The sequence below is a fragment of the Vidua macroura genome, chromosome 2 (assembly GCF_024509145.1).
Source record: "Vidua macroura isolate BioBank_ID:100142 chromosome 2, ASM2450914v1, whole genome shotgun sequence".
NCBI classification, from domain to species: Eukaryota; Metazoa; Chordata; class Aves; order Passeriformes; family Viduidae; genus Vidua; species Vidua macroura.
Window position 1 is genome coordinate 56,868,455 of NC_071572.1, and position 20,035 is coordinate 56,888,489.

General features: G+C 34.0%; 1 protein-coding gene across 6 annotated transcripts in view; it reads left to right on the plus strand.

Moving 5' to 3' along the window:
- The window catches only part of DIAPH3 (diaphanous related formin 3), a 202,236-nt gene that overhangs the window by 102,454 nt on the left and 79,747 nt on the right, over nucleotides 1-20,035 (plus strand). For all 6 annotated transcript variants that reach the window (XM_053971172.1, XM_053971175.1, XM_053971173.1 and 3 more), the window contains 3 exons: nucleotides 2,560-2,799; nucleotides 5,482-5,611; nucleotides 14,642-14,766. In XM_053971172.1, the coding sequence (XP_053827147.1) occupies nucleotides 2,560-2,799; nucleotides 5,482-5,611; nucleotides 14,642-14,766 (495 nt within the window). The remainder of the gene's footprint in view (nucleotides 1-2,559; nucleotides 2,800-5,481; nucleotides 5,612-14,641; nucleotides 14,767-20,035) is intronic.

The following is a 20,035-nucleotide window of genomic DNA, read 5'->3' on the forward strand; positions in this document are numbered from 1 at the left end:
TTTCTGTTGTGTTTCTGGCATGTGTTCCTGTTTCTAATTTTTAAGATTACATATTTCTGCATTCATCTTTAAGAATTACATACTTACATACTGGACATCTGAATTTCTTGTAGTTCAAGTGGTTCTGATGAAAACTTTGCACTTTTTATGCAGATGTGCATGCTCATGTTTGTGCAACACATCTTTGTGGTCTAAAGTGTGTGATTATTACAGTTTCAAGGATTTGCCTGTCTGAAAAGCCAAGAGCCAACAAATGATGCATCTTCTGGTGATTCAGTAGTATCTTGAGTTCAATATCATTTAAAATCAATGCAACTTACACTGCATTTTTTTAGTTTCTATGGTTTAATATTAATGATCATCTCTCTTGCACCCTGAGTAGGGTATTAAATACTAAAAATCTAGATAATTTGAATAGAATATTGTGGGGATTTTTTCCTAGTCTAGTCTCAATTTTTTTCTGGCTAACTTTAGGACAAAACTTAAAACTAAAAACATGTTCTCAAGATGCTGAGAAGTAGTAGTACATATACAAATTTAGTAAGATAATTGAGGAAAAGGAGTTAATAGTGATTCTTCCTGACAGAGCTTGGAGAATGAATTTATGACACTTGCCTCTGTCCACTACCTTAACATTCTTTTATGTAGTTATTCTTACATTAGGTATAAAGTTGTTAGAGTACTGTGTTAATTTCATGTGGAATTTAGATATCTCTGTTTCTATTTTGCTGTGAAATACCCTGTTCAGATTCAAGTGCCATTATCCTTATTTATCCTTTCTTAAGTAAGAATTTTACCACACTTGTTGGATGCTATTTCATGTAGTATAAGAACAGAATATCTGCCTACTGTTGGTACTGAGCTAATAATGTTCAAAGAGTACATTTTAAGTACACTTTAAGTGTTTTAAGTGTACATTTTAAGTGCTTTACTTGACGAACAGGCTGGAGGCAGTCAGTCAACTGAAGTTACAACAGTTGATTTTCAACCTAGTTTAATTTGAAAGACATCCTGATTATGTGCTCTGCTCTATGATGAAAACCAAAGTACAGTTAGTGGAAATGATTTCTTATTTTACATCAAGATTTTTCACCTGAACTAAAATGCAAAATGGTGTGTTTACTTCAATGAGACATCATAATGTGGCTGCAGAGCTATGCAGACATTTCTGAAATGGCCTAGTGACATAAAATGTTAACTCTACCTGATTTTATTTTCTTCTACGGTCACAGTAAAACCAATAAAATAGATTGTAAATTCGATCCTCTTCTGCCTCTATATCAAACCCTTTGGATGAGACAGCCTTCAGTTTCACTTTACACTGAAAATGGACAGTGTCACCATTATCCTTTACACTGAGTCTCTGTGGATAATCAGTGCCATATGACTTATGAATGCTGCATTGTCAGAGGAATTTTCACATTGGTAGACTAGATCTGTGTTGAGAAATATTCTGTAAAACCCTTAAGGTATCACTGTGGTTTGGAGGGGAATATGTCCAATTTAAAGGCAAAAGTTTAAGGCCATTATATGAAGCCTGCTGCTTTGTAGGAGAAGTGCCAATATTATTGCACTTCTTTCTTGCATTTAGAAATACTGATAGCTGGAAACAATGTGTTCCTTATTAAGAAAAAAAAAATAGTAAAAACTTAGTTTAGAATTCTGGGAATTGTAAAGAAATTATTGTGTTGAACCTTGCCTTGAGAAGGAAGAAGACAGGTATGAGGAAGGAGATCTTATGGAATTCATGAAAATGATGAGAAAACAGGGATAGGGAAAAATAAGATAAGCAACTCATTGAATAATTTTTAGTGTTCCTTGTGTGGATGTAGTAAACAATGTGCAAAGTATGTCTGGAGTGAGAATTCAGTTACCTAGTATATAAGGCCAAAATTTGTGTTGAAAATACACGATCAGTAAGCCATAGAAAAAGCCAAGTCTTTTGTATATGATCTACAGAAGCTGTTTTCCTGGAAGCATTCAGCTGCACCTAATGAACAGTATTAGGGTAGTATACAGGAGTGCAGGGGGTATGAATATTGGTATATATTAGTGTATGCTATATTAAGTGTTTCAAAGATTTTTTCAAAACTGTTAATTTCCTGCAAGTTTATCATAGGCTCTTATTGACATCAGCTTTCAAATATTTGCACCAGAAAATGAGATTTGTCTTGTTTTGGTATATCCAGAGTTATACAAAATTTGTGAACTACTTTCATTGCTTTGCAACTACTGGGTCATAAACTTGGATTAGTTTTATAGGATTTGGTATATGAGTTGACAGATGTGATATATGATGACACTTTATCTTTTATTGCTTACACATACTAGTTGTTTGGAAAGGATGGGAGCAGTTCCTATTAACCATAAGATGGGATTTCAGTTGCTTACCCAAGTGTCTCTCATTCATTCATTCATTCATTTGCTATCAGTTATAGCAGATATATTGCTTCTTCAAGCCTGTCACACCAATAAATCATTTCAGAGTGTATGCATTTGTACAGTGCCAAAGTGTACCATGAATTTTAAAGGAAATCTTCTATTTTTTTTTTCAATCAGATGAGCAACGTGAAAAGACTACAGCCACGGCTCAGTGCTATTCTTTTTAAGCTTCAGTTTGAGGAGCAGGTGAACAACATCAAACCTGACATCATGGCTGTCAGTGCTGCCTGTGATGAGATAAAGAAGAGCAAAAGCTTTAGCAAGTTACTGGAACTAGTATTGTTAATGGGAAACTACATGAATGCAGGTTCTCGGAATGCACAGACCTTTGGATATAATCTCAGCTCGCTATGTAAAGTGAGTTTTAAAATGTCCATGTTGAGTATTACATTCACTTTTTTTTTTTTTGTTTTGTTTTGTTTTCTTTTGTTTTGTTTTATTATGCTGCATAAATACTCTGGTTTTGATGGTTTTCCAGCAGTTAATTATTTGCTTACTATTTTTTTTCCTTATTATTGGCATTAGTTGATAGTTTCAACAGTACAGCTAATCCATGAATAGTCATCTTAAAACTGATTTGCATTTAATCACTTTTAAGTGATTCTATTTTGAGGGAATAGTAAAAAACCCAAACTAAATAAGGTTATGTAAGGACTTGATCACTGTGATCATAGCAGTTTTGTAATTTTAACATGTCTGAGCACTACTAAGACATCTATCACATTTTAGTATGTTTTAATACAGTTATGTTTTTCTTTGGACATGAATTTACTCCTTATGTGATTCTCCTCTTATGTTGCTCATTTTCATCATTTTCTTGCTTCTTCTGATTTTTCTTAAATTTTCACAATTTCAACTTTTGTATAAGGTATATACAAGAATGTGTCTATACTTTTCTGGGTGTTCATTTATAATCCATTCTAATGCTAATTACCTTTCCCATATTTAGTGTTGTTTTTGTTTTTTTCCTGTGCTCTCTGCAGGTTACTGAACAATCTTCAGAGTGCACATGTAGTTCTTGCAAAGAAGGACTTATTTGAAACTTTATATGTACTCTTCGTCTTTCTGTTTCTTTATCCTTTTGCACAAGAGAAAACACAATATGTTAACTTCTACATTCATGAAACTAATCACCCTTATTCTGCCAGGTTTCAGAAGAATTCTTTCACTGAGTGTTGAACGCGATACCTATGACATAAATATTCATAAAAAATAAGTTATATTCTTTCCCTAATCTAAAGTAAGCATTAAGGATGAGTCATCCACCTAGAGTTAATACATTGTAGATGAAGTGATTGATTTAAAAATACAACTTGTTGAGGAACATATTCAGAAGGAAGATACTAAAGGTTCTTTATCCAATTCAGAGCATTTAAGTATGATTTTACAAGAATCTGTCCTAGGTCTGTTTATATTCTCTGTTTTTTTAATGCACAAGACAAAAAATATATTTATGAAAAGAATGTCAAGGTAATTGATATAAGCACTTTGCAGTGCAGGATCAAAAGTCAGAATTTATCTTGGAGAAATAATGTATTAAGATCTAGAATATGAAGATTTTGAAGATAACCATGGAATACTAGATACAGGAGAGGGAATTGATGTATATAGATAATGAAAGTATGGAAGGAATTACTGTATTAGTTCTTCTGCATCAGAGAGCAGCCATGAGTAATCTCAGAAGAGAGATACAATATTTATATGCTAATACTCAATTGTTCATTAATTACTGATGTATTAAAATTATATGCATGTTTATAACACAGGTGCATATTTATGGCTAACTATTGTTTTGTGTCACAGTGTATTAAATGTACCACAGTGTCACACTGTAGAAATTTTTTGTGGTGTTATTGAGACATCTTTCACTGAGGTTCCCAGTACAACAGAAGTAACATATTTTATAATATTGCATACAGTGAGGTTCCTAGAATATATTTTTGGGTTTTGGTATACATGTGATCCATTTCCTGTTTATTTGGAAAACTGTGTTATTAATCCACTTTTCTGAAGGACAGCATGCATGCTCTGGGACAGTATATCTCAGCATTGTAGCATTTTGATCTTTGGAAATAAACAGACTTTTTAGAGTTAATTATGAAAAATCAGTACTGTGTTAAGGACTTGGTGCCGTGATATTCAGTCTTTGTGTAATTGTGGCAGCCTTTGTGTAAGTCTTTGTGTAATTGTGGCAGCCCTCTTTTACTCCTGTTTATTTTGTGCCTACATGCTTGTATACTTTTCCTGCTAAATTTTTTTATGCAGAAATAGTTCTTAAGTAGTGAATAAACACTTTCATATGTGATGTAATTTCTATTTATAAAAATGTCTTTGATTTAAAAGAAGATCTCTTTTGAAAGACTACAACAGAAGTGTTTGTCAGTTGTTAGTGTATTTACACAAGCAGGTACATGTTTTAAAGTGGCCATGCTTGAAAATAGTTTTCTATGTATAAAGAGTCCAGATAGAAAGCTTTATGCTTAAGAATTCTTTAAGTCAGCATTTTTAAACAATAAGACCTATGAACTCTTATTTACTGCATTGAGAATTGATAACAGGAACTTGTGCATGTTGAGGTTGTGTGGCTTCCACTGCATAAATATTTTTAGGCTAGAGTTAATTTCATACATTAAAAGGAAATAAGGTAGTCAGTGGATATGTGCATTGTGTATAGTTAGATTTTGCTGATTTAACTTCAACTTTTCTTTTTTGCACTTTCATGTGCTTATTTACAGTTTTGTAAATATCCCTATATTGTTGAAATAATTGTATTTTTAAAAGAAATATGTGTACTGTTTTTGAATACTGAACACAAAAATTGCGTGAAACAAAAAAATACTTAGTGCAACCTTTCTAGGGATTTTTAGCAAGGGGGGAAAATGAAACAGCCCATTGCTATCTTTAAAAAAAATGTACTACTCTAATAGTTTGCTCTTTCCTTTCTTAGATGGATAATTACTAATATATATCAATTATTAAAATGGCCAGAAATAAAATTTTTCTCAGTGTTTTTACATTTCTTTTTTCCCCCCTGCCCAGCTGAAGGACACAAAGTCAGCAGACCAGAAAACAACGTTGCTTCATTTTCTTGTAGAAGTGTGTGAAGAAAGCTATCAGGATGTTCTGAATTTTGTTGAGGATTTTCAGCATTTGGATAAAGCTAGTAAAGGTTTGTGTGACTAACTAAAGTTTTGATTTTGACACATTGCAGTGTCTTGTGTATAAGATGATGCTTATTTTTTACTAACAATATTAAAAAATCGATATTAATAGTCAGTATCACAGATCACTAATTTAAGCTGCTGCAAATGGTCTTGAAGATACGTACTGTTTGGTCCTTTAATATTTACTACAGGACTTGCCGTTACATTTCCTCTAACATATTTTCTATAACCATTTTCCATACTGGATTTCTTTTAAAAGTTATTTTCTGTTGCCAGATCTTAATTCCAGTCTTTGTTCTTTTATGCAGTAAGTGTATCACTCACTGTCTTCTAATTCAGACATGTAGAAAGGCTCTCATGGCATCACTTTATTTTATTTTTTTCAAAACATGGAACAGTTTTGTCTTCCCTACATGTATCTTTTTCATTCAACAGTAACATTGGAAGTCTGGAAAAATTTGTAGTTTCATCATGCAATGTAGAATCTCTGTATAAGCACCAGCAGAGTTTTTTGAAATTAATTTCTTAATTAAAAGTGCCTTTTCCACATTTTATCAGTTTAAGTAATTTAAACAGACAAGGCATAGAGGTAGAAATTGATGGTACCTTAGCACTGTCCTTCTCTAGCAGGAAAAAGGTGATTGGATGGGCTCAGTTAAAAATATTTTAGTTTATGTCAGTTTGGAAAACATCACAGTTTATCTATAATGCTTTGTAGAGTGTCATTCTCATACCTCAGTCAGTCTCCTGCCACAAATTACAACTTTGCAAAATCTGCCTCTGATAGAGGACTTGAGATAGTGGTCACTTACACAGAGTTCACTTTCTGCTTCTTAAAATTTCCAGTTTTACTTGGTGTATTATAACCCTGGAAAAGTTCAATTATTTTTAATTATCTGTCAAATGCTTCAAGCCCTTTACCTAACTGTTTATACTGGTAATAGAAACAGTTTCTGCTGTATATTAATTTGGTGTGTTTGGCATTATTTTCAGCGTTAACTCGTAACTGATTTTTTTTTCATCACTAATATGTTACTGTATGTATTGTGCTTGAGTTTTCCCTTAACAGAAGGCAGTATTTTCAGTGTAGACAGTTGTCTTATTTGACACTGACTGTTTTCTAGAAAAATTCTGAGATCTAGATCACTGACCATTCAGAGAGTAGCCAGTAAAATTATCAATTAGTCCAGGCTTTTTGTTCTGTTCTAGGTATCTGGTAATGACTAGTTGAGTCTTTGATCTCACTCAGTATGAGGTAGGATGGAAATCAGTGATCATGTTTTCAAGTTTATATATTGAATTTACTACAATGTATTCTGAGATGCATTTTGCATTTCAGTTTTACTGTATGAAAAAGACGAAGGCTTAGTATATCTTTAACAGATTAGGGTATCAGTGTATTTGTTAATACTTTTTTCTCTACCTGCAAAACTCCATTCTGTTTTTGAAATACTCCTGCTGCACTGGAATTTTGGAAAACCCAGCAGATCACAGAAACTGTAGCTCATGGAGTTTTTTTAAACCTTTTAGTACTTTTACAAAAGTATATTTTTATGAAGCAAGTTGATTTAATATGCACCGACTTTTGTACAGTAAATTTTTAATGAAGTCGCTATTTTTGCTTGAGCTTAGCAGAAGGTCAGTTATAAAGTCTATGTATCTGTTCAGTCACATCCACTGTAATGGTCTCATGTACTACTGATATGCTGATGAAGACTAACAAACTGACCAATAGAGCTGGAAAATCATGGCAGATATTACAGCAGATATTTCAAGTTATCATGATGGCTACTAGGAACAGTGATAGAGGGGAAGTAATCAAAAATCTTTATATAGTCAAATATGTGTGTTCCAGAAAAAAAAAATGCTTGTTGTGGTAGAACAGAGCTTTGGTACTGAGGGCTTAGAGGATTTCCTCCATTCTAAGATATTGTAATTTAGGGTTTAGTAGAAATAATCCATCCTGATTTGCATTTCTGGGAGGCAATTTACACTTCCAGTTAATCTGGAAAACCACAGGATCCAAATGTTACATCTAAGGGTTAGAGGCTGCTGATAGCACAGAAGGGAGGAAGTCAGCCTGGGTTTTTCCTGTCATCCAATAGAAAGGTTCTAGTCACACATATGCTGCTTTGTTCCTCAAAATTGTTGGGTGAAGAGACAACATCACTCTTTCCTGCTTTTCTATCATATTAATATATTGTTCAGTATTTCCCTGAACCAGAGATAGTATTTTGTTCCAGTACTTGTTTTTAAATCCTAGCTTTTGTCTAGCTTTTGTCCTGGCAAAGGTTAGGGTCTTGTACAGGTGGTGGAATTAAATTCCCTTCATGGTTTTACTGAACTTTGTTTTCTGAAGTAATTGTTATTAATACTTTCAAAGAATAAATCAATGAAGTTGGATAAGAATATTCTATTCTCCTATGCCTTTGTTGCAAGCTGGTTTTTATTGAGCTGGTTTTATTACCTGTCTGCATATTCATGTCTTCAGATACAATGATTTCACATTCTTTATCTGGCATAAAAGTATTATTTGCAGTATTTATTATTATAAGTTTTTAAAATTATAAATCAAAATTAATGTGGTAGAGAGATGTGTAAATGCCATTTAAGCAATATTAACAGAAAACTTGAAGTTGAACATATGTATTTATATATAAAAATGGAACTCTATTGTGCACTTGTTAGTTTTGGCTTTATCATCTTCAAGTAATTGTTGATTCTCCTACAAGTTTCTCAAAACAAGTTTCTTAAAGGATGCTTTATTTTAGAATTCTTCCTTGACATGACTGTCATATCAGCCAGCCTATTTGTAACATGCCTTGGATTTTTTTGTTTTATACTTGCTCATTCTTAAAACTTCTCTTTCAAGTATTTCTTATTCAAAATGGTGAACATTAGAACATTACAATGTTTAGAAACTCATTTTCTTTTTATACTTTCCAGAAGAAACATTCATGCTTCATTAATTTCATTAAACATTGTCCAGTGATCATGCAGTGAGCTGTTAAAATAGCTTGTAAGACTTCAAGAGCAGTGTCAACTGACTGCACCAAGTTAATGGTGAAGCTAATGTATTTTATAGTATTTTATAAATGATTGAATATTCACAGTATGTAAATTAATTGTTGCAGGAAAAATATTTTTTAAAATCTAATTTTGAGAGGCAAACAGTAAGGGACATATGACCTGTGCAATTGAAGTTTGCTTCAGGGTATTTAAGGTATTTAATTTGTGGTTTTGGTTTCTTTCCATTGTATGCTAAAGTTTTAGTTTTTACTTTTGTAATACTAGAAGTAGATTTAATTCACTGTTACAGTACGTGAATTAAAGATACCTTTTTACTTTTAAGTGTAACAAATCCGTTTTCTAAGTGCTCTTAGATCAGCAGGAGGAACTTTCATTGCAGCTAATGAGCTTACAGATATGACAGTTCCTGAAGATTCATATAATTAAAGCTGTCCTTTCTTTTAAACATAATTACTTCCCTGATTTTCTGTTAGTATTCTAGACAATAAATATTTTGGTAATCCAGTACAATTTACTAATTTTTTTTAATGTTATTATAAAGGTTTGTATTGTATTTATTCAGGCTGCTGTTTTACTTGATTGACTCTAATTTACACAGACCTTACAGGTGTGAGAGAGGACTGTGTATTGAGTCTTTCAAATTGTACTAACTCTATAAAGCTGCAGATTTTCCTTTATCTAAAAGACATTAACTCATCACAGCTTTACAAGTAACGTATCCATTTTCTCCTTTTTGAAACTTCATGTGTTTTTTTTTTTTTTTATAGATAATTAATTTCACTTCAAAAGTAAAAAATCTAGGAACCAAATTGAAAATGTGAAGTTTAAACTATATTAATGAAAAATAGGACACCCCCACCTATAAAACTTAAAGATGTTAGGGCAGCATGAGAGAAAAATAGTAATATATATGTCATAAGAATTCTATATGTCATAAGGAAAGGGTGTTTTTCTTATTAGAGAATTTCTATGGTAACGACAATTTTCTCAGTACTATTAAATAATATGCTATGCATTGCTTGGGTTTTGATTTGAGCTGCAAATTCACAGGCTCTTGTTTTCAGGCTGTCAGGGTTCTGTACTCACTAGGGGAAAAATGTGGATATCTGCTGAAATACAAAAAATTCAAATGGATTACACATAAATCAATTGCAAGAGGAACCTTAAAATGGTGGAAAATGCAATTAAAAAAAAACCTGAATGCATTGTGCAGATGTATAGACCCTTGAAGGTGAGAAAGCTTAATTTTAATGAGTAGGAAGGTGCTGAAATTGCATTTAGATGTACATGTAGACTTGTGTATCTTGCTACCTATATACCTCAAGGAGTGAGATCTTAGAGTGACAATATTGGGTAGAAAACTGATAAATGTGGCCACTTTAAAACTCATATTTTTAACCCTGCTGGACTGATATTCATGGCCATTCCATGCTAATAGTTCATTTGGAATCATTATTAACCACTCTCACTGCATACTCAAAACAGTTAGTTACTAACAATCATACCCTAAATTATCTGCAAGTATACAACATGCTGCAGTCAGCTCAGCACTTTGTGGTCTCCAAGGAGGCAGGTGAGGCTCAAGAAGTCTTCAGCAAGGGAAGCTGCAACTGATGCAAGGGTCTTCTTTCTGCTCCCTCCTCTGAATTTAATTTCTTCTTTTATAAGATGGTTTTGTCTCCTGACAGATCCTGGTCCACCACTGTACTATATTACTGTGTGCTGTGCAACAGTGGGGGACCTTGATCTCTGTGCTCAGGGCTGGTGCCGTATCCTGTTGCTTGGCCATTTTTTTCTTCTTGCTTTAGCAGCTGCTTCTTTCTTTCAGTAGCAGCTCAGGGATGAATAACTGACAATCAGTGAATTGTCATTCAGGTGTTTCTGTTTTCAGCTGTTTCCCATATTAACAATTTCTGAGCTTACACTATACATTATAAAAAGAGATATGGTGTCAGACTGCATTTCTCCCAGAAGGCTCTTGAAGTTTATAACAAGTCCAGCAGGCCAGGGTTCTTGTGGAGGTAGTATAGGGCATAGTTGCTGTAAGATCGGAGACCTAATACTACTGATGATAGTACTGGTGTACTGGGTACAAAAATGCTTCCACATTGTTTACCAGTTACACTACATTAGTGTGCTCCTATTTGAATTCAAAATAAGAGACAAAAATCCTACTTAGGTGATTTTTTTTCCTGTATGAAACTAACATCTGCTCTGGCTACAGAAGGGAAAGCTGAGTGCTAAAGAGCCAGTGGCATTGTCAAAGCTTTGGGGGAAAAAAGTTCTCAAAAGGAATATTGTATGCACCTTAGGCACACACACACAAAGAAGAAAGGGGAGAGAAAAGGCAAGAAAACCATAAAATGGCTGTAGAGACAAGGGAAATCATTATTTTGGGAGAAAAAAACCCATAATTTTTATATTTTCAGTGCCGTGTGACGCTGAGTATATCCAAATAGATCTTATGCTACTGTTAATGGATATTTCAGACCTTTACTGGTGCTTACAGAAGCACTCAATAGTTTTCTTCTGCAATTTTTCTTTGTTAGTGCTCTAATTCCACCTGAAAATATGGATGAGTTTTTTCTTGTAGGTTATTGGGCTTTTTTTGCTGTCTTTTGTCATTTAACCTTACTTTTAAATGCTGCATTTATAATATGATGACAATTTTAGAGAATTATTCACTAAACTCAATCAGTTCAGAGTAATTTTCACATGACAAAACCAATAATATATTTCTAGAATATTTTTAAATAATATGATATAATTTTTTGTATCAGGCTAGAGGTCAGTTTGTCACTGTCACTCTCTCAGAATAAAGGGGCCATAATAGCACAAGGGAAGAAAAATACCTGTAGACAAGAGGATGAAATCAAGATTAGGAGATGGCAACATCCAAGCAAATTGTCATAGAGTGTGGGCATATAAGATGTCTGAAATATTGACTGATGCAAAAAGTAGCAAGAGGTTTGCAGCAATAAAAATGAGACAACATGCAAGTATTGCTTCACTTTGGAGAATTATTTTTGTATTTAAGATAAAACAGGTATAGTTTCAAAGCTAGTTAAATATTGTTTTATTTTTAGGCAAAAATAATGATCTGGGGATGGGAGAGATGGGAGTGAAAACTGTAATAAGGGCTTTGGTCAAGAAAAAAAGTATATTTTATTGTAAATTAATCAGATAAGGTATTCCCAGAATAACTGGAGAAATTGTAACGCAAAACTTAAAGGGCTGGTGAGTCATCACCTGAAACTATGTGCAGAAATATTTGAAAACAGAAGCAGGTGAAGGGGCTTCCGGAATAATTGTGATATTAGAAAACCAGATTCAGAAGCCCTAAGAATGAAGTTGTTTTAACCATAAAAAACAGATGATGGGAAATCTAATTATTTCTTATAAAAATAGCAGGAGCCATTCTGGAAGAAGGCTGTGAGAGCTTAGGGGGTATGAGCAGGTGTAAGTAGGAGATTGTTTAGGCACACATGCATTGTATTCAGCAAACAGCTTTGCTTTGTGGGCTCACTGACATTAAGAACCTCAGGGTTTGACTTTATTTTTTAACTAGCTTATGAGTTGTGTACTTCAGTTTGGCTTGGGTTTTTTCCTGAATTCTTCCAGGATTAGGGGTGAAAGTTAAGGATTTTTTTTTTTTCTGCCATTCTTCTATGTCCCTTCAGATTTTATACCATGTCTTTCAGAGGCACACAAGAAAAGGTTGGCAATTATTTTATATTATGTTTTTTTGGAAGAGCTGGTTATATTTAGAGGTTTGATTTTTTTTATCTGTTTTCACTAAATTTAAAGCTGCAAAGACAATAGTACCAAACTTAATAGCAGCATATTGTGAACTAGCCTTTATTTGAGGCTATCGTCAGAAATATAGTCTTAAAGGAAAATATATCTAATAGTTATACACTGCTGAAATCCAAGGCATACTGAAATCTTAAGTTCAAGAATAACCTAAGATCATGACAGAGGAGAAAAAGCCTCTTCATGACAAAACACAGATAAAGATTCTTGATCAAATATGTAAATGTTCAATGTTAAAAAAAACCCTGAAGTACTAGAGTGAAAAACAGGCTTTGCTGGAAGCAAGAGCTTGAAAATCTCTGGTATAGAACCTGTTAATCAGCTCTAGGCACTGAGTTATTTTGCTGGGTTTCTCATCTGGGTAAAAGAGTGTAGCTGTTACTCAGCTGCTGCCTGCAATTGGTGTAGAGGATTTTTTGGTGGGTTGGGCTTTTGTATTGTTTTTAAATCAGTGTTCCTTGCCAGCTCTCATAATTTTGACATTATATACTATATGTACAATATGTATATGTCGCATTAATTTCTACTAGGAACTCTTTATGCAAGATAAACGGTCTTGTGAAGAGTCCAATCAATAGTTAGACTACACACAAGTTGTTGTTTTCTGTATTTCCTAGCATCAATGACACAAAATGGTGTGTGCCTAACCCTCAGATGCTTCTCACAACAGCAGAAGTATGACTTTCTGTTAAAATCAGGTTTGTTTCTGGGGCCAGTGAAGACTCAAACACGTCTTAGTCAACATTGTCAGCTTCTAATTTTAGCTATGCTCCCCAAACAAAGCATTTTTTTAACTACTGAAGCCAACTGACCTAACTGGTGATGATTTTGGTTTACCAATTGCTGAGTCAAAATGTGCAAGTCTAAGATACAATTGAGAAACTATTTTTTGAGTAACCAGAGGCTTTTTAAAATTATGATTATAAAACAATTTATCACATTGCCATGGATCATTTTATAGTTGTCGTAACCTTTCTGCTATGAATGGGATTGTAGTTGCTATGCAGCATCTTACTGTGGTCATTTGGGGACTCTGTCAGGCTTGTATCAGGGAAGGATGTGTTTATTCTATGTATTTTATGTTTTCTCTCACATAACTATTTGGTGGATGAAATTAGGGATCTACTACAGATCTATCTTGTATGGTAAGATGAAGGAAACGATACCTTTACAGCTGTATACAGTATATTATGAATGAAATAAATAATTAAAAAGAAAAAAAAGTCGTTAGACTAGAATTCATTGTGCGTTCTTACCTCTTTATGTATTGCTCCTATCGAACTTAAATAAATGTTGACTTCATAAATAATCGAAAATTAGTTTTAACCGATAATATTTAGATAATATAGATCTAAGAAACATCTGTAGTGATAATATAGATCTAAGAAAGAATACATTCTAAGCATCCTAAAATTACTCTGGTCATCTTGATATTTCAATCAACTATTTACAGATCAAGCATTCAACTTTACGTGCATTGCTTCAAATGGATGAAAGTTGTATCTCTCTTTTCCTGGCAAAGAAAATTTTTGCTTTTTTTTCATCCTTCTATGAATCCCTGATGCTTTAGCTCCACTCCTTTCTTTTTCCTAAGTCCCTGTGTTGCTCTGTTGTACCCTCTCAAATGCTTGGCTGGCACTTTTGCTCCAACAAATTCTGTTGTGTTTTTTACCATACATAGTGCTTTTAAACTACAGGACTGAGGTTTGGTTTTTATGCATGATGTTTAATAGCCCAATTTTCTGTGTTTGGGAATCTTATTTTCTTCATGATCGTTCATAAAAATGTTTGTATTTTCTGTTTTAACAGAATAAGATGGAGAAAAGCTTTGTGGTTCTTAGAATATCTTGAAAACTTGTCCTTTGATTAATCACAAGAGAAAGACTGGCATATGTATATCTCACTTTCACTAAAACAGAGCGTTAATTGCAATGCAAAACATTGGGCATAAAAACAGATGTAAATACAACATTCAAACAGCATACATCTAGTGAGAATAAAGAATCTGCAAAAGAGAGGAGAGCTGAACATTGTAGAGTGACGTCCTCATCTTACATTGTAATTTGTTCAGTGTGATTTTATTGCAGAATTAACAATGTAGCATGCTGACTTGGGTAAGGTTTTAACTCTTGCATTTGGGAAACAATGGTTTTTGTTTAGTGTGTTAACAGAATGAATGTTCTGTATTTTAGTCTCAGCAGAAAACCTGGAGAAGAGCCTCAAGCATATGGAGAGGCAACTTCAACAGCTTGAGAAGGATTTGCAGACTTTTCCAGTTCCTGAAGATAGGCACGATAAGTTTGTAGCAAAAATGTCAATATCCTTTGAGGCACTCTTAAAAAACAAAACAAATCAAAAATTCCTAAGTAATTTTACTGCATTGCTTTAAATTTTAAATTTCTTTGCATAACTTCTGTCTAGTTTGTAGCATGTATTTTTGAAAAATATGACTTGTGTTTCCTCTCAAAAACTAAATACATGTACAATCCAATTAAAGGATTCCTCTGAAGTGGAATGGATGAGGAAAAATGCTTACTGTCGGCTTTTATACTGTATATAAGTTTCTTAACTAGTAAAGAGAAGTTATAATAGGAATCTTAAGCACTGTAGTGTTACATGGCATTTTTTTATGTCAGAATCTATTAGAAAAATATGTCTGTCACCCTGTGTCTCTTTGTTTTCTAGTGTATACATTATCATTGTGAATGTTTTTGTACATGGAACCACAGAACCAGAAAATTTCTGTTATTTCAGAAATGAGATTCATAGCCTATGAAAACTGTTTTCTGGTGTTATTTTTGCCAAAATTCTTTTTCTCACTATTTATTTCAAATCAGGCAGCCAACTTTACTGCCTCTCTTTCATAAGAACACCTTGTGACATAAAGATAAATAATTAAACTGGAAAAAATGTCATTCTTTCACTTAAACATCTCCAGCAAATGTTGGCCATATATGCTTGGCACCAAGACTAATATGGAAGCAGAAATATGAGCAGACAGGTTGAAATTTGCTCTGCAGGCATGGTTAAGTTGTTACCTAGCTGGGAGACTGCTTTGTTATGTACAAACACTGGAGGATTTGGGACACAGTCCTCTTGATTCATCTCATCCTATTACACAAGCCATGGCAAATGACCCTGAGGCCAGGTGGATGTACTGGTTCTTCCTGTGTGAGGGCCAGTTCTGTCTTTGTTAGATGCACTGCAACCCAAGTGTTTGCAACTTAACTTCAGGCCTTCTGTGGCTTCTGTGGGTTATCTTTACCTTGCAGTGTCTTTACTAATTTTTTGTAAGTTGGGTATTTTGTTGTTGAGTTTGTTCTGTTTAATGAGATGCCGTTTTTTCCCAGCTCAATGTGTTTTTAGGAAATACATTGCAACCCCCCAGCATGGTGTCTCTACAATATGAAACATAAGTTTGATCCTGAAGAAACTGACAGCTTAATAGGAGAACTAGGAGATGGGTCCTGAAGGCAAGAGATAAAATATTGCCAGGAATTTAGAGGAAAATATGTCCATGAGAGCTTTTGGAGAATATTGCTAGGACTCACAAAGTCTGTGTTTTGTTTGGAAAATTACATGTAGTCTAGGAAATTAGGAATGGGAAGCACTTGTTAAAAAATCTAAACTATGAAAAAGGACAGGCCCTTTTTTATCTGTTAGAATATAATAGACTATTTCAGTTGGAAGGGACCTACAACAATCATCTAATCTGAAATAGCCATGATGCAGGGTCTTCAAATACCCTCTAACTTTTTGCATTTTTTTTCTAATGACTAGATTTTGAAGGAACAGATAGTATACAGCTTTCCTTGGATATGTAGTTATAAAAAAATATAAGAACTAAATTAGCAAAATTCAGTTGAGAATGAGTGAATCCTCCCAAAAATCTAAGAAGAAAAATCAAGAGAAAAGTGGATAAATAAAAATGTAATTTATATCCATTATATGCTAATACCAAACATCTAATATTCAAAAATTATTATGTAGGATGCCTCATTTCCCTTTGTGTTACTGACTTCTTGGGCATTTATGAAACTTCCTGGCAGAAGTGAGTGGAATACCATGATAAAAAGTTATAAATTGTATTTAAGACAGAGTAGGTAGGCAGACCTTGTCCATAAGTAGCATAAACTTTTTCTGGGATTGAAAGTCCATCCCCATATATGAAAACCATTAGAGCAGTTTACTGATTGCTTAAAAAGATAGTGATAATCTTAGAAAATGCAAAGGAGGACCTACAATTCGTCTTTTTCAGGGATCTCAAAAGCTCTAATCCTGCTAGAGAAGATGTGGATTATCAATGTCTGTTAAGAAGATAAGTCATAGCCATAAAGTTAAATTTGTTCTTTGCGTCAGTTTTCTTTGGAGAGAATTTCAATTGATCCTACTGTGTAATGTTTGAATTGGAAGGATGATGTTAAATGAAGGAATCAGTAGAATTCTTTTTCTTAATATAAAATACATGGCAATAAATCCCCAGGAGTAAACAGTGGTCACAAAACACTTGAAATATGCAAAATTAACTCAAATATAAATTTAATGGACTACAGACTCTTACATTAACTAAGATAGCTGGAGGCACAAAGGAATCATGCAATTGAGGAATCATAGAATAATTTGGGTTGGAAGGAATCTCAAGGATTCCTTCTCAAGGATCATCTGGCTTCAACCCCTCTGCTATAGGCAGGAACACCTTTCACTAGACTATGTCAAAGCTGAAAAGAAGCCCATAAGTTTTTTAGACGGGCTACAAGGAAGATCTTCAAGTCAAGCTTTGCTACCAAGAAAACTGATGAAGACTAAATACTAAATGAACATGTATTAAGTGGAGCTAAAATGTGATGGCAGAGAGTTGTGTGTTTTGTAAAGAGAAACCATCCATTGCAGGCCTGTTGCAGCATGCAGATAAAGGTAAGAAGTCAATAGAACATAACTGAACTTCTATCCATGTTTCAACATTTTCACAAAGACTTAGAAGGAAAGAAATTTCTTAGATTAAAAAGTAGTTTGATTACTTTTTTTTAAAATTAGTATCTTTGAAAAAAATCCTCACATCAAAGGGAGATACTGGCAGATGCTGACAAAGCAGCAAGTGAACTTCAGTGATTATAGACTGATACACAGAGTATATACTCTGTATAATACATACTCTGATATACAGAGTAATTCTCTGATGGTGGAAAATCAAAAAAGTTAAAAAAATACAGTAAAAATACTTGTAATTTTGTGTCCCATGCAGAAGGAAAGAGAGGAATATATTCTTTGTGTCTTTAATTAACCATGGGTTCATCCCACATGAAATACTGTCCAGCAGGTTAAAACACACTAACAGAAATGTTTTCACGGACAACAGACAATTAAACTGAAAATGTGAATGAATTTCATATAAGGCCTAAATAGGTGGCTAACAGTGGCCTAGAGGCAGCTTTAGTTCAGAAGAATGACTAACACACAGATTGCTAGAAACAGAATTATCATGCTACATTTGCCAAGTTTTGTTTCCTCCTGTTTTTCCTAATTATTGAGTATTGACTGCTGTCAGAAACTGGCAAAATAAATATTTGGTCTTACTTGGAATAAATCAGTTCAGGTAAAACCAACTGTTAAAATCTGATTAGTGACCTGAGACCATATGCTGAAGTCAATAATGCACATTTTATTTAACAGTAAATGCGAGTCAGTAGGGGGAAAGGGGGATGTAAAGCAGGAGATGGTCCCCACACCTGGATCCAGTGGCTTGCTGTTAGTCTTCCTTCACCTTGGGCTTCCTGGTTGTGGTGTGTCCTGAGGTGGTTAAAACTTTTCACTATTTATACATTTTAGCAAACAAATGAATTAATGATCATTGGCTACACAGTTCTCTTGCTGTTAGTCCTGTGCTCAGTCTTTTTCTTTGTTTGAGTCGGTGCGTTTCTTGGTTCAGTGGGTTGTGATCTTCCCCTGCCAGAATTACCTTGCACCCAGCTGGAGCTGATTTCAGCACAGTTGCTGAGTTGGCTTTCCTGGTCAAAAGGAAATGGACTTTGACTTGGAAATCGGACTTTCTAGAAATTCTGCATTCTTTGTGTCCATTATCAGTGATCTATTCTTTTTCCCATCTTTGTTACCTTCCCCTAGGTCTGAGATAACACCCAACAATAGTACCAGCTTTATCTTATCTTGTGTTCCTGTCACAGTGGCTTAATTTATAGTCCCTAGGAAGCATATTTATGGAAGGGCATCTTCAGTAGTCAGAGTTGCCCATCTATCCCATAACTTGGGATGATCTTTGTGATATTTGTATTTGCAGTTGCTTCTTTACACAGATTTCCACAGTGGGAATTGTTGTCTGGATGCGTTAATCAGAATTTGCTACCCAGACCTCCCCTCTGCCAGGTTAGAAACATCCTGTCGCTCCCTTCTGTTCTTATCTTGCGTCAACGTCCTTCTGTGGCCTAAGGAGTGTTTGAGACAGGCAACTGTGCTCTTTAAGTCATTACAATAGCCATACTACATATTTAATTGTATTAGACTATTCAAATACAGTATTTTGAGTAGTAAATATTATGAACAGAAATAGTTTACCCTCACCTACTACCTGACCCAGCAGTCAGACAGCAATTTCTAAACAGCATAGTTGCATACAGTTATTAGTCATCTGTGAACACACTAATTAAAGCAGCTCACTTTTAGGAAAATAGGAACTTCAATAAATTACGAAGCAGAAAAGGTTTGATGTAAAGGTTAGATAATGCTGCACAGCATGATGAAACCAGGACCTGTCTTTACTTCTGTTCCTATGACAAGGAAATCTAAATGGTGATGATGTCTTGAAAAGCAGGTAGGTCATAAAAAAAAGCCAGCAGGAAGTCTTAAAAAAGAAGAATAGATAGTGCTTTGTAGAAAATAATTTTTCATCCTGAGTACAATTAAGCTCCATGGACAAGCAGGCCATTACATCCTGTCGCTAAATATCACAAACCAAAGCCCCCTAATGAACTGATTAGCATTCCTATTTCTTTAGGAAGTCAGGGACATGCACAGTTGGTTCACTCTTTTATTGACAAAGTCTGTAATTATGAATATTTCTCCTGTATATTAGATTGTGTTAATTTGTGAGCCATCGTGTGTATGCTAGCTGAAAAGAAATAGTTATTATCTCAATTCTTCTGTTTCCTTTAATTAGGGAAGTCAAAGAATATTGAATTGATATAGATCTAATGTATTAAATCCATCAAGTGAAATGTTCCATAAAAAACACAGTGAACAAATACACTTGTATGTTCAAAATAAAAATTTAGTGGGTTTAGGGAGAGTATTTAAATTGCATGTTAAAAGTTTAATTAAGTGATTTAGTCAGCATGCTGTTTATCAATACACCTCCCATCTTCTGATTTTCCAAGCACCAGCTGAGAAAGTTTGAGCTTACTGATAAAAGTGATGTTGATAGTATTATTTTACAGAAACTTAGGAACTAATACTTGAGAGACAATCGGCTGATTGCTGCTTTTCAGCTAGGAAAAAATCCTTTCTTTTAATCAATTAGCTGTTCCTTTGCCATTTAGTTTGATTTGTTGACATTGCAGAAAGGGGAGGAAGAAACA